Source organism: Melopsittacus undulatus, chromosome 11, assembly GCF_012275295.1.
Source record: "Melopsittacus undulatus isolate bMelUnd1 chromosome 11, bMelUnd1.mat.Z, whole genome shotgun sequence".
In the NCBI taxonomy this organism is placed as follows: domain Eukaryota; kingdom Metazoa; phylum Chordata; class Aves; order Psittaciformes; family Psittaculidae; genus Melopsittacus; species Melopsittacus undulatus.
In genome coordinates, this window is record NC_047537.1 from 391,737 (window position 1) to 403,946 (window position 12,210).

General features: G+C 50.5%; 1 protein-coding gene across 3 annotated transcripts in view; it reads right to left on the reverse strand.

Moving 5' to 3' along the window:
• Positions 1-12,210, reverse strand: part of VAV2 (vav guanine nucleotide exchange factor 2) — a 102,710-nt gene that overhangs the window by 12,490 nt on the left and 78,010 nt on the right. For all 3 annotated transcript variants that reach the window (XM_034067416.1, XM_031043187.2, XM_034067417.1), the window contains 8 exons: positions 11,374-11,476; positions 10,450-10,548; positions 8,972-9,040; positions 8,315-8,415; positions 5,457-5,556; positions 4,142-4,237; positions 3,525-3,593; positions 975-1,061 (listed from right to left, as the gene is read on the reverse strand). In XM_034067416.1, the coding sequence (XP_033923307.1) occupies positions 975-1,061; positions 3,525-3,593; positions 4,142-4,237; positions 5,457-5,556; positions 8,315-8,415; positions 8,972-9,040; positions 10,450-10,548; positions 11,374-11,476 (724 nt within the window). The remainder of the gene's footprint in view (positions 1-974; positions 1,062-3,524; positions 3,594-4,141; positions 4,238-5,456; positions 5,557-8,314; positions 8,416-8,971; positions 9,041-10,449; positions 10,549-11,373; positions 11,477-12,210) is intronic.

Consider the following 12,210-nt stretch of genomic DNA (forward strand, 5'->3'; position numbering starts at 1 on the left):
CCCAAACAAAGCTATTTCCCAGGGGTTTCTACAGAACCAGGTACTTGTAGCTTTGATTCCCAAGCCGAACAGAGTCTGGAGATGCTGGGGAGGCTGGAACCCAACCCAAGGGTTTGGTCAGTTTGTCTATTGGCTCAAAAGCCCTTTCTCACTTCTTGGTGCAGCCTGGCCATGGAGCCACAGGACTCGGTCCCCCTGCACAGCTCTTACAGGAACAAATAAACACTGTGAAGCATCACACTGCCCAGGAAAACAGCTTCTTCCCACAGCTGTGTGTGTACTGCACGGCTATCACACTGCCCTGCTGTGGGGGTCTGTGTACATAACACCAACCGCCCTACAGCGTCCTGCCTGCTGCAGCACAAGGAAACAGGGAGCAGCATGTGTGGGGGTTTTGCTGACATCCCATCTCCTGATGTCAAACCTGCCCAGGGGCGGCTGCAAGGAGCAGAAGGGGCTGCTTCATGTCCCCAGTGCATTCCTGTTGTATGGAGCATGATGTCTGATAGTTCGCACAGATGAGGGTTACCATGACTGCTCCAAGCACAGCCTATGAGCCGCAGCAGCTTTATCCCACTGGAGAACTTCTGCAAGTTCCTCTTGAAAATTAAGGATTTTGCCTCTCTGTTGAATAACCACCAAAGTTCCCTGTTTCCAACTGAAGTCAAAGCCCAGAGCCTGGCTGAGCAGGTCCCACCTCCCCGGTGTGGGAGCAAGCTCGGAAGTTTGGAGCTCTGCATTGGGTGTTACATTAATGGGCTTACTCAAGGCTGAAGCGAGTGATGGGTTGCATAGGGTCAGATGATGCACAGTAATGGGACCAAGTGCTTGACACCTCTGGAGTTTGGAGAATGAGATTCTCCTTAAAATCCCTGGTACTTGGGTAGCTCATCAGATTCAGCAGTAAGTGCATAGCAAAGGCATGCTAATAGTAATCAAATTACAGTTGGGTTCAAGAGGGTTTTCCAACTTACCAGATTTTCTATAGAGCTCTGAAATTCACTTATTTTCTTTAGTGTCTCTTTGTCTCTCTTTACTTCATTTATGTACATGGCCAAGTCCTTAAAAGCAAAGTGGATATTGGTTTTAATCTTCCCGATGGAGAGCACCTCACCAAAGTGCAACACGTAGGATCCAGCTCCCAGAGCTAGGCTGCAGGAGCAGGATTCCAGCTGCAAACGGGACACGCTGGGTACAGGCTGGTTGTGCCCGTGCTGCTCGGGCAGGAGCTGCAGTTTTGATCCTTTCCCAGAAGAGGGCAATGCCCAAACCCAGCGCAGCAAACCCGACCCACGGCTTGTAGTGGGTGAGGGACAGGCCGAGCATCCCTACACTAGCCTGTGCCCCACAGCACCCTTCCCTCCCAGCTCCCATCACTGTCATCCCCATCATTCCCCTGGCTACAAAAGCTGGGAGCATCTCTGCTGCCAAAACACCCGTGTCTATGAAATAACTGCTCTGGACACCTGACTGCACGTTAGCTGTGAACAGCACTGGACCTGGTGCTGCCCCAGCTCGCACTGGGATACCCTGCGGGAGCATCCCCAGCTTCAGCACCTCCAGACCTCCAACACCTCCCACCACACAAAGGCGGTGTTGGAAAACAGGAGATAGTTCATGGAGCCTGTTCTGCCCTGAGAAAATCTCTGCTTACCCAAATGTTAACCCCTCAAAGAGCAGGAAACTCATCTCGTCCAAAGCGACAATTTCTTACCCCTTCAGAGGATATTTTCTGTGGCTGTTTGCTTCTTATCCACCCCCTGCCCCCTTGTCCTCAACAATAGCTCTTGTTAACTTGGATTACATCTGAGCACAGGACTTTTTAAGACATCCCCTCTGGGTCAGACCTTCCTCGGCTTCCCAGCATAAGAAGGGTTAATCACAGGTGATAATCTCAAATCTACGTGACAATACCTATAACATCACAGCATACCCCACTGCGAGCGGCAGGGATGGTTATGAAGCATGTCAAAACCAAAGGTTTATGAAGCAGCATCCTCCATCCCTCTGGAGCAGTGAGCTCCGCTGCCTCCTGCTGAACAGGCCATCTCCTACACCAAGGGGAATCAACCCCAGGATCAACCACGATTTCAAACAGCAACATGCAAGCCTGGACTATGGGATCAAGCCAGAAACCCACAGTGCCCTGACCAGTACGTGGGCTCGGTTCTGTGTACTCATGTGGAGGGCTGGTACGTGCACCAGACATCCCCACATGCAGGTTTTTGGTGCAAGTCATGCCCCTGCCTTGGGCAAACAACTACCGAGGCAAAGCAAAAGCCACGTGAATCCCTTTGGGAAATGTCATTCCAATCACCCCCTGCTCAGCTCTCACCCAGATGCAGCAGCACCTGCAGCATGGCAGACAGAAGTTCTGGGTTCCTCATCAACAACATTACTTGTAAGCTAAGCCTGATCAATTCAAACCAAACTGCCCAGCTCCCTATGCCCACCGAGCCCAGAGCAGCCCAAATGGCACCAGCTCTGCCATGGGGTGAGGAAAGAGAAACCTCACTGCAGGCTCCAGGCTGGCTCCTGAGGAGCCTGCTGTCTGCAGCGCAGCCGGTGGGGATCCCAGGTTATGGACCAGCAGCACATCGGTGGGTGCTGCACCATGAGCCAGCAGTGGGTTTGACAACTGCCCCCAGGCTGCATGTCCGAGTCCACGGTGATGTGGGGCGGCTGCGAACGCAGTGTCCTTCCAACGACCTGAACTGTACAGTGACCTACATATGGGCTGTGGGCTCCCGGCGCGGGGGGGGACGGCTGCAAAGGTCACCCAGCTTATGTAAGTGTGAGGAGATGTGGTGTCCTTACACAACCTGAGAACAGTGACCCGGGAGCACAGAGCGAGCCAGGGATGGACCCTGCGATGCGCCAGAGAGAGAACGTGGGGCAAAGGATCAGCCTCAGGAGGTGGGGAATGCACCCGAGTCACAGAACACTTGGATGATTTTCCCTGTTGCTGCTGGTGGTTTCCCTGCAGCCTTGGGGGTTCTGGATAAAAAGCCCAAGAAAACAAACCCTCGAACAAAGCGGAATTTGGCACAGTTTTCATCCGTGGAAAGAGCAACTTCCTTTAAACAAAATAAGACTAAACGTGGATGAAAGGATTCTGCAGCAGTGCTGGCTGACAGCGCACAGCCCATGCTCCACACAGGCACAGGCTCCATCGCTGCAATCCTTCTGACTTGCTGATACATCTGGACCTCCTCCAGATCCCTCCCAGCAAAAACAAGGATCTGGCACAGCCCCTTTGCACACAATAGCAATTAGTGAAAAGTCTTAACTTGTCAACAAATACCAGTGTCCCCAGCTGCTGAAGGAGGAAGATAACAGAGCTGACTACAGATCTGCTGCAAACAATCGCATCAAATGGCAATCATGTGAAGGAGGAGGAGATGCTGCCTTCCCCCAGGCTGCTGCCTGGGCTTTCCATCTCAGGCTTAGTTGTACAGAGGCAGGGGGGTCCCATGCTCTGTTGTACCTAGAGACCCCCACTCTTGGCTCTCAGCCTCCCATACCTGCATTGCCTCCAGAGCCTCCTTCAGCTGCTGCTTCTCCGGCCGGTCTGATGAATGACTGAGCAGCTCCTGCAGAAATAAAGTGGATATAAACATAGATACAAAGAGTTTTGGAGTGCTGGAAGCTGCCACATGCTGCCTGTGCCCGTGAGCAGCCAGGCGGTGGCAGGGATGCTGGGGTGGCAGTGAGATGTGAGCGGTGGCAGTGGGATGTGAGGGGTGGCAGTGGGATGTGAGGGGTGGCAGTGGGATGCTGGGCAGACAGCTATGGCCAGAGCACAGGGAACATGCCAAGCGGCTGGTGCTCAGACGAGCAGTTACACGGAGCTGACGGGAGGAATTTCACACGTAATCAGATTATATGCAAGCTTATTTTATATTCATTAACTGCCTCTCGTAGCTAACAAGTGCAGAATTAGCCTAGGTCACTGTACTTTAGGAGGCAGCACAAATATTATGTCATGTTAAGTAGCTCTAGTAATTATTTCATTTGAAGGGGGAAAAAACCCAACAACCCACTCTGCATTTGGCAATGATTCACTCTCCACTGTAAAAGCTGAACGATGCTACAGCAGAGGACGGCAGCTGGAGAGCAGCACTGATGCTGAAACACTTACTTTCAACAGGAGATGGTATTTCAGAACTCTTTGCATTGGAACCACCAGCAGATCTTGCAATTTAAATTTCCCATCCTGGACCTTTAGTGTGCATTCCTATGAAAGAAATCAATACATCAGCAGTGAGGCAGCTGGGGGAAACATGGAACCCCCCATGTCCTGTGGCTGGTATGTTTTGCTTCTGTAACCCAGCCCATGGCTCGTGGTCCCTGTGTGCACCCGGAGGGGTTATCAGGGACTAGAACACAGGGGATGGACTCTAAAATGCAGACGTTCCCATTGAACAGAGCTACTCCAGCTTAATGAGCTACTGCTCATTAGGGGAGCCCATGGATGCTCTCAGACACCTTGGAGAGGAGGTGCATTAGCTGAACTCACCTCTTGGATGGGCTGAGCTAATGCGTTTCTTTTGCAAGGCACTGGCAGCCAGCACAGACAGTCACTGTGGCTTTGCTGATAAGCATCAAGTCATTGAGAAGAGCAAATGTGATCGCAGGAAGTTTTGTGACTGGTCCCTTCACCCAGACCCATCTAGGTACATGACTTGGCTGCAATGGCTGAGAACCCCTGTGTGACCCCCAGAAGATGAGGGAGAGGAAGGAGAAGCACAGGAACAAGTGGGTGCTACGACCACTGGCTTGATGCGAGATCCAGAGAACAGGCTTTAAGAAATGATTAAACTCAGTTTTAGCCCTGAGCTGGGATGCTGCTTCTGCACGGCAAAATCAAAGAGCGTTTGCAGAAAGCGACATAACATGTACAGACAGCCCAGCAAGCTCAGATTAGCATCAAGACCAAAGCAGGAATTAAAGCTGGGTAAAAACAGCAGCTCAAACAAAGCATCCCTTCTGGGGCTCCTTTGATTTACTGAATATCTGGATCAGACCCTATTTACACGAAGCCTTTACATTGGGTAGGAGGACATGAAGCACCCTGGGCATTAGCCTGGGGTCATGGACACTGTCCCTGACACCGTGTGTGACCCTGGGAAGCCACACAGCTCCTGGCTGGGGACACTCAGTACCTTTGGGTCTCCCTGCATGACTCAAAAGAGGAACTGTCCACAGCCAGTCCCTCTCCAGCAGTCACCTGAACTGGTTTAACCTGGATAAACTCGGGGATAAGGACAGGGAGCCTGTCTGGTGGGGAGAGGAGGGGCAAGCAGGGATCAGGACAAGACAACCCCCAGCTCTGCTCACTCTCTGGGCAGCACAGGCTCATCCCACATCCCTCCCCTCTCTGGCTACATCATTCCCAATGCACTGCTCTGCAGCCAGTCCCCAGGGTGCGCAGCCCTCACCCACTGCCCACTCACCTCCACCTTCTGCCTGACGTCCTCCCTGTTGGCCAGGAGGTGGTTGAGTGTGTTCTGGGCGTACTCCATGTGGCTGCAGTACCTGCCGTAAATCAGCAGCCTGGAGAGGGGAAATCACCGAGTTAATCGGAAACACTTGCTGGCAGTTATAACCTGTTATAAAAGATATATATGCTTATATACAGCAAAAGGACAAGGCAAACAACTATTCCCATATAACTGCTTAGCAAAGTATTAACACTTTTTTACTGCATGGCTTTTTAACATCTAAATCGTTTGAAGTTTCCAGGGCTGCAGCCCATGGGGTGATTCAGCTCACACGAGTGGCCAGAGGAGCCCGTTTGTGGAGGTTCAATGCCTCATCCCTCCACTCCCCAGTGGGATGTATTTAATCACTTCTTCTCAGAGCTCCATGACAACCAATGGAACCCCAGCTCCACAGCGAAATACCTTCCCTAAAGCAGTTACAAAGCGGTATCCACAGCCCAGGTACAACAGCAAAGATCCGGGGCAGATCCATGCCCAAGCTGCATCACCACCAGCGCTCACCACTCCCACCCCAGCGAGGGTCCAGAGCAGGAGGGGGTGGGTGCTGAACCCTGTAGTGAGCTTGTTCTCACGACCCCCCCATCACCACAATCCCTGCTCCGGTGTTCCGGCTGTGCCGTATCAGCACCAGGACTCAGGAAGGCAGAGCTGGACATGCTGCAACACTGAACAATGACAAAAATCCATTTCCCAAGGGCATTTCCGAATGATCTCACTCAAGCCCCTGTATTCATCTCCCCAAGAGCCTTCATTTCCTGAGTCACAGCTGCTCATGGCCCAGGAAGCGATCACCACCACCGCAGCTCATGAGTGTCCCTCTCCCCAAGGGGTTCTGGGTATTTCACCAAGTAGGGAAGAAGGCAGCAAGAAACTCCCGATGCATGAGACATGCCCCAGATGGACAAGGGTGATGATGACTGGCACCTCTTCAGAGAATGAGAGGCTTTAGATCCCCTTAAAACCCATGGGCACATCCTTTGCAGGATGGGCTACAGGGACCTAGAGATAAAGTGACTGGGTAATACGGGAGAAGATTGTCACAGCCTTTGGAAACATGGTGAGGCTCTGTATGGACACCCAGAGCTATAAATCTAAAGACTGACAGAAACAGAGCAGTTTTACTGTGGGTTCCCCCATTTTCCTCCACTTCACTCATTAATCTGCATGACAGGTTTGGGTTTTCCCCCCTTCCTTGCCGTTAACTGCATTGCTGCTGATAAGACACATATTCCATTACATGCTGCAACTCATCCATTATTCTGGGGCCTCGTCTCTCGATGGAGACAATTTGGGAGCACCTGACCCAGTGTCACTCCATAAACAAGGGACTCTCAAACCCTGGCAGGGAACTGAATAGGGAGATTTATGGGAGCCGCAGTCCCCAGCGAAGCAGCACCAGTACAGATTACTCTTCTGCCTTTCCCCCTGACAACTCCTGAACATGCACAATAGTATCTACCTTGCCAGCACTTAGAGAATTTCAAAGAGGCTTCAGGAGCATAAATTCAAACCTCTGCCTTTCAGAGAAAGAGATTTACTAACTATTTCCTGCAAAAACCCTCACCGAAGCCCAACCTGCAGAGAGGAGCAATACATCATAGTGCCAGGATGCCTCTGAGGGGTGTAGGGAAGCGAGAGCTGTTTGTCACAGATACATTTGATGGGAGAAGGTCCTGTGGGTGCTCTGGAGGTCCACGTTCCCTTCTCAGTGGGGCAATGCTGTCTCCCCAGGTGAGCTCACCTCCTTCCCCTGCACACCCATTTCCTTGCTCTAATGTGGGATCATGGCCTTTCCTGACATAGGAGAAGACCTTGCCTATTTAGATCAGGTTGCTCTAAACTCTTCATCCCCAAGAGCCTGATTTTGGTGGCTTTGACCCCAACTTTTTAAATTATTTGCATTCTTCTGTGGAGTTTTTTTTTTCCTTCTAATTTAACTCAGAGGACATTTCCTTTTTAACAAGGGGCTGTCTCTGGGAGTGATGGAACATCTGACCTTACGGTGTGTTATTAATGCAGATGGTATTTCTGCAGTTATTGACTTCTGAATGGCATTTCTGTGTCTAGACACTGGTTTAATCACAGTGAAATAACACCCTGGCAAGAATCCATGATGATTCAGGCCTTTGATTAGTATTAAGGATATTAAAGGATTTATTAACCTTATCTTTGCATTCTGGGGTACTCCTGCCTTCAGCTGCCAAAACACAGAATCTATTATGTTTGCGAAAGCAACTTCCACATTTACACATCATGCTATAGGTGCATGACAAGAGCGGTGCCAAACCCACGGTGTTTGAGCATGAGCCATCGCTCTGATCTCATCAGTGCGAGGACTCATCCCACCACACCACAGCCCCTCAAAGCTCCACTGCTGCTTGCAGGAGGAGACTATGCTAAACCCATGGAGACAAGTGAGGTTTTACTCCATTCCAGCTCACCATATCCGTGATGTTCCCATCATTACATCCCTATAAACACATCCTATGCTCAGCCTGCAACCAGCCAGTCTCATGTGGGATGCTTTGAGACCAGCAATGTTCAAGCAGGTACACAGGCGTGCAGGAACAAGCACCCACAGGAGCCCCATGTATCAGCCAGGGTGGTCAGAGATGTCTCAACCTGAAGTGTTTGTGGCTGGATTTGGCTGCTGAAGTGTCAGCACCGAGTGATGCTCCAGCCACTTGAGAGCATTCAGCTGTGGAGGACACAAACCTGGTCTGCTGTGCCCAAAGCTCAGAGATGCACCCTGCAGTTATCATCCCAGCTCTGTTAGAACTGGAGCTGCCTGGAGACCAGGGCTCCTTTACCTCTCTTTGAATTCCAGAAACACTTTTGCCAGGCTGCTTCCTCCAGACATCATCGAGACGTCGATGGCTCTCAGGAAACTGAAGTGTACTTTAATTAGGTCCTAAAATGAAGAAACAATCAATACTTTAATCACATCCAAAGCGAGTGGGCACAACCAGCCTGAAGAAGCACACGTTCACTGCCTAGTGAGATGCAGCCCTCGATGGCCAGGAGTACAGGTGTGTAATTCCACCAGGAGGTTATTCAGTGATAAATGCCCCCGGATTTCCATGTGTATTAAAGTCCCTTTTGCAGGCCTGGAGGCAGCAGAGGAGATGGGCAGGCTCTGACCAAGACCCCAGCATGGAAATAAATCCCTTCATCCCAGTGTGCCCCAACCACCACTAAGAACAGCTGAAATACACAGCCCCAGCCCTGGAACATTCTCCATAGAAAACTGTTTTCTTACCTGGAGTTCATATAATCCCTGACTCTAAAATTGAGTGTTAAAGAATATCTCCTAAACCCGTGCAAGCTCCGCAGCACATGGAGGATTGAACCTCTACAGGTGAATGCACAAATCTCATATGAAATCTGTCCACCTCCTCTTAAGCAGAAAGAGGTCTGAGCTGCTGTGAAAGGAACACAGATTTAAGCCACAATGCCTGTGCCATTACCTCCAAATTGATAAAGATAGCTTCCATGTCCTGGGGAGTCAGTACCAGCCGCAGTGGGTTCATATAGTTCTGCAAGAGGTAAATGGAAAAGGGATTGAAATACTGGAGAGGTGAGGACAAGGGGAGTCTGTGCAAGGGGAGGGGGTCCTGCTTCACCAGCTGCAGTTACCTGGCAGGGAGAAGCAGGTTTTAAACAATTTAAGCACTTGCAAAGGCAGATGAACAACCACGTGTTTGTCCAATCCAGGCTATGCCAGGGACCCCAGCAGGGCCAGGAGCCCCCTGAGCTCCCCATGGCACTTCCATGCATGGGGAGGTGCAGGACCCCCACCCATGGGTGGTCACAGCCCCTGTCCCACTGAGCCGGGAGGGGATCGCACACACACAGATGCTGCCCTCACTGCAGGCAGGAATATGGCTCTTTGAGTATCTCACCAGAATTCTGCCCTTGGGAAGGCACCAATAATGTGATTACTTTGGAAATGCCCTTCTGAACAAATACGTATTAATAGAAATGTCCCCGTGACTTGTAACTGCAAAACCATCCCTCACGCAAGGAACCAGAGACAGGACCCTCTACCCATAACCCACCATCAGAACCCACTAGGCCTTTACAAACTTCTTTAATGGATACGAAAGCTGTAATTTAACTCTTCCTTTGGAGTGAACCAGGAGGGCTGTGGCTGTTTCCAAGGAACAAGGGTTCCTTATGTGAATGACATGGACACTGGGACATTCTCATAGAAAATGGGAAACATTATTGCATCGTGCCGGCTTCCCTCACATTCTATGATTCTTCACAGGAACTTGCAGCAGACAGAGGCAAATCATTGCAAAAGGGGAGGAATCAAAAGCATTTTGGGGTGACTGGAAATGGCAGCTGGATTTTCACTATTGTTCTTCATTCCTGCTGCTTTCCTCAGAGCAAACCCCACGCCAGGCTCCAGCCATGCCCACCCCTCTGCTGCCATGCTGAGATGCTCGTTCTTATTTTGATTTGAAAGACACAATGGTAATTTATGAAAACCCATAAAACCCTGTGAATTTAAGCAGCAAAATGCTACTTGAAATCCAATTAGTTCCAATGAGAAATCAGCACTTCTGAAAAAGATCCCAAATGAAGAAATGATCCCATAGCAATCCCAGCGATGAGATCTGCAGACTCAGCTCCTATGGGCGTGCACAGTGGCTGAGCCTCCAGCCCTGGCAGGGGACACAGTGGGATGGGATCAGCCTCTTTCCAATAGGCAGTGAGCAGACAAAGATGTGCTGGTTGGCTCCTGCAGTTATGGGCTGCACACTTGTGCCCGTCAGGATGGGTTTTCTGGATCTCCCTCCTCTCCAGTTTTACATGTGAACACATTGATCCTGCCTCGACATCTGCCAGCTCTCACTGAGACAACCAGTCCAGCAAGATGAATGTGAGACCCAGCGATGATGGGAAGGTGATGGTACAGAGGAGATGCCTCAGTTGTTACCTTTTCTATATCTTCAAGTGTTTTGTAGTATTTGGCCTCAGTTTCTTGGATTTCTAGCAAACAGCAATTCCTTTTGTCATCTTCTGTCATTCCCATTTTCTACAAAAAAGGAAAACCAACACATAATAATCTCAAGAGTGGTCCAGCCACCTGCGCATGCAGCACAGAGCTCCAGTTCAGCCTTCAGTGAGAGCAAACTCAGCACCAGCTCAAGCCTGGGAAGTCAGAAGAGCTGTGATACTGCTTTACGTTAAAGAAAACTATGTTTATCCAGAAAAATTAGGACGAATCCTGTCTGTCCTATCCAATAAGTTTCAACACATTCAACATGATTCAGCAGTGGGGTTTCAATGCTCTTGCGCAGCAATGGGGACCCTCTGTACACCCCCTTACACCCCTAGTCCAGACCTATGTGCTGGATGGAAACCAGTATTTCAATCAATGCATCTTACCTGCATGTATCTGATCTGAAGCATGCAGAAATACAAGAACTGAATTAGCATGACACATGTAACTACAACAAACCTTTATAGCCCCAACACCTGACCAGACATGGGGGTGCTTCTATTTAAAACAGACTTTCTTGCTCAGGGAAGGGGAGGAAGGGTGTCAGAGCCATGGGCTCCATCGCTGTGCAGGAAACCGGACAACACTGAGGAGGGGACAGTGGTAAACTGCCAATCAGTGACCCGAACCCTGCACTGCCCGGCTGGCCCCTGGTGCCCCTCAGAGAAGCCATTCTGGGCTGGTCCCATTCCACCTGAGCTCACTTTTACTGCTTGTGAGGGAGCTCAGTTTCAGGATTCAAAGCATTCACTCCCCTGCAGCATCACTTGTCATGGGTGGATGGTTATTTATTTAACTGAACCCTCCCACTTCCCCTCCCATCAAGGTGCAGCTTTAAAAATGCAGATAAATTGTTACCATGGGCTGCTGAACTTCCACTCTGATGATATCTTCATAGATATCATCGCCTTCATCCTCGCAGGGGACGCAGTCGTAAATATCCTCCCCCAGGTCATGTTCACTGGAACGAGAAGGGAGGGATTTGCCTGTACTGCCATGGTCACTGCCCCAGGTCAAACAGTGACTGCCCTGGCACAAGGAGGACAACCATGACAATACAAAACAGCTCTCAGTGCTGATGTGCTCAGCCCACAATCTGCATCAGGAGACTCCATCTTCTCAGCTCAGTACCCACTGTATCCTCTTCCTGCTCACCAGAGGATGGGAAAGGAGAAATACATGGGGAGGGATGGCAGCCAGGACACTGCTCTGAGCCCTGTGCTCAGCGTGTGGCCATGCTGCTCCAGCATCATCTGCTAGCTCTGCTCCTGCACAGTTTGTGCTCGTCCCATAGAGCACCCAGTGGGACCATCAAGCTGCTGCAGCCATCAGGGCCAGCTCCACCTGCCTCTGGAGCTGCCCACAGCCTCCTGCTCATCTCCTGCCTCCTCTTCAGGACAGGGAGCAGCTCCTGTGCCAGTGGCTTTACCTACATTACACTCAGAGAATACACTTCAATGGGTTGATGTTGGCAGGTTAAAGCACTGCCTCACTCTTGGCCTGATCATGCTATTTTCTAACAAAAAAGACCTCCTTCAGGCACAAAACTTCATTCCCTTCCCTCAGTGGGGGCTGCAAACTGGTGAAGGAGCCCGTGTCCATTCAAAGCAGTAATCACTAAATAATCACCCGATCACTCCATGCACAGGCAGAAGCATCCCAGCCCTGCCTCACTGAGCGGGAGTGTGACAAGGC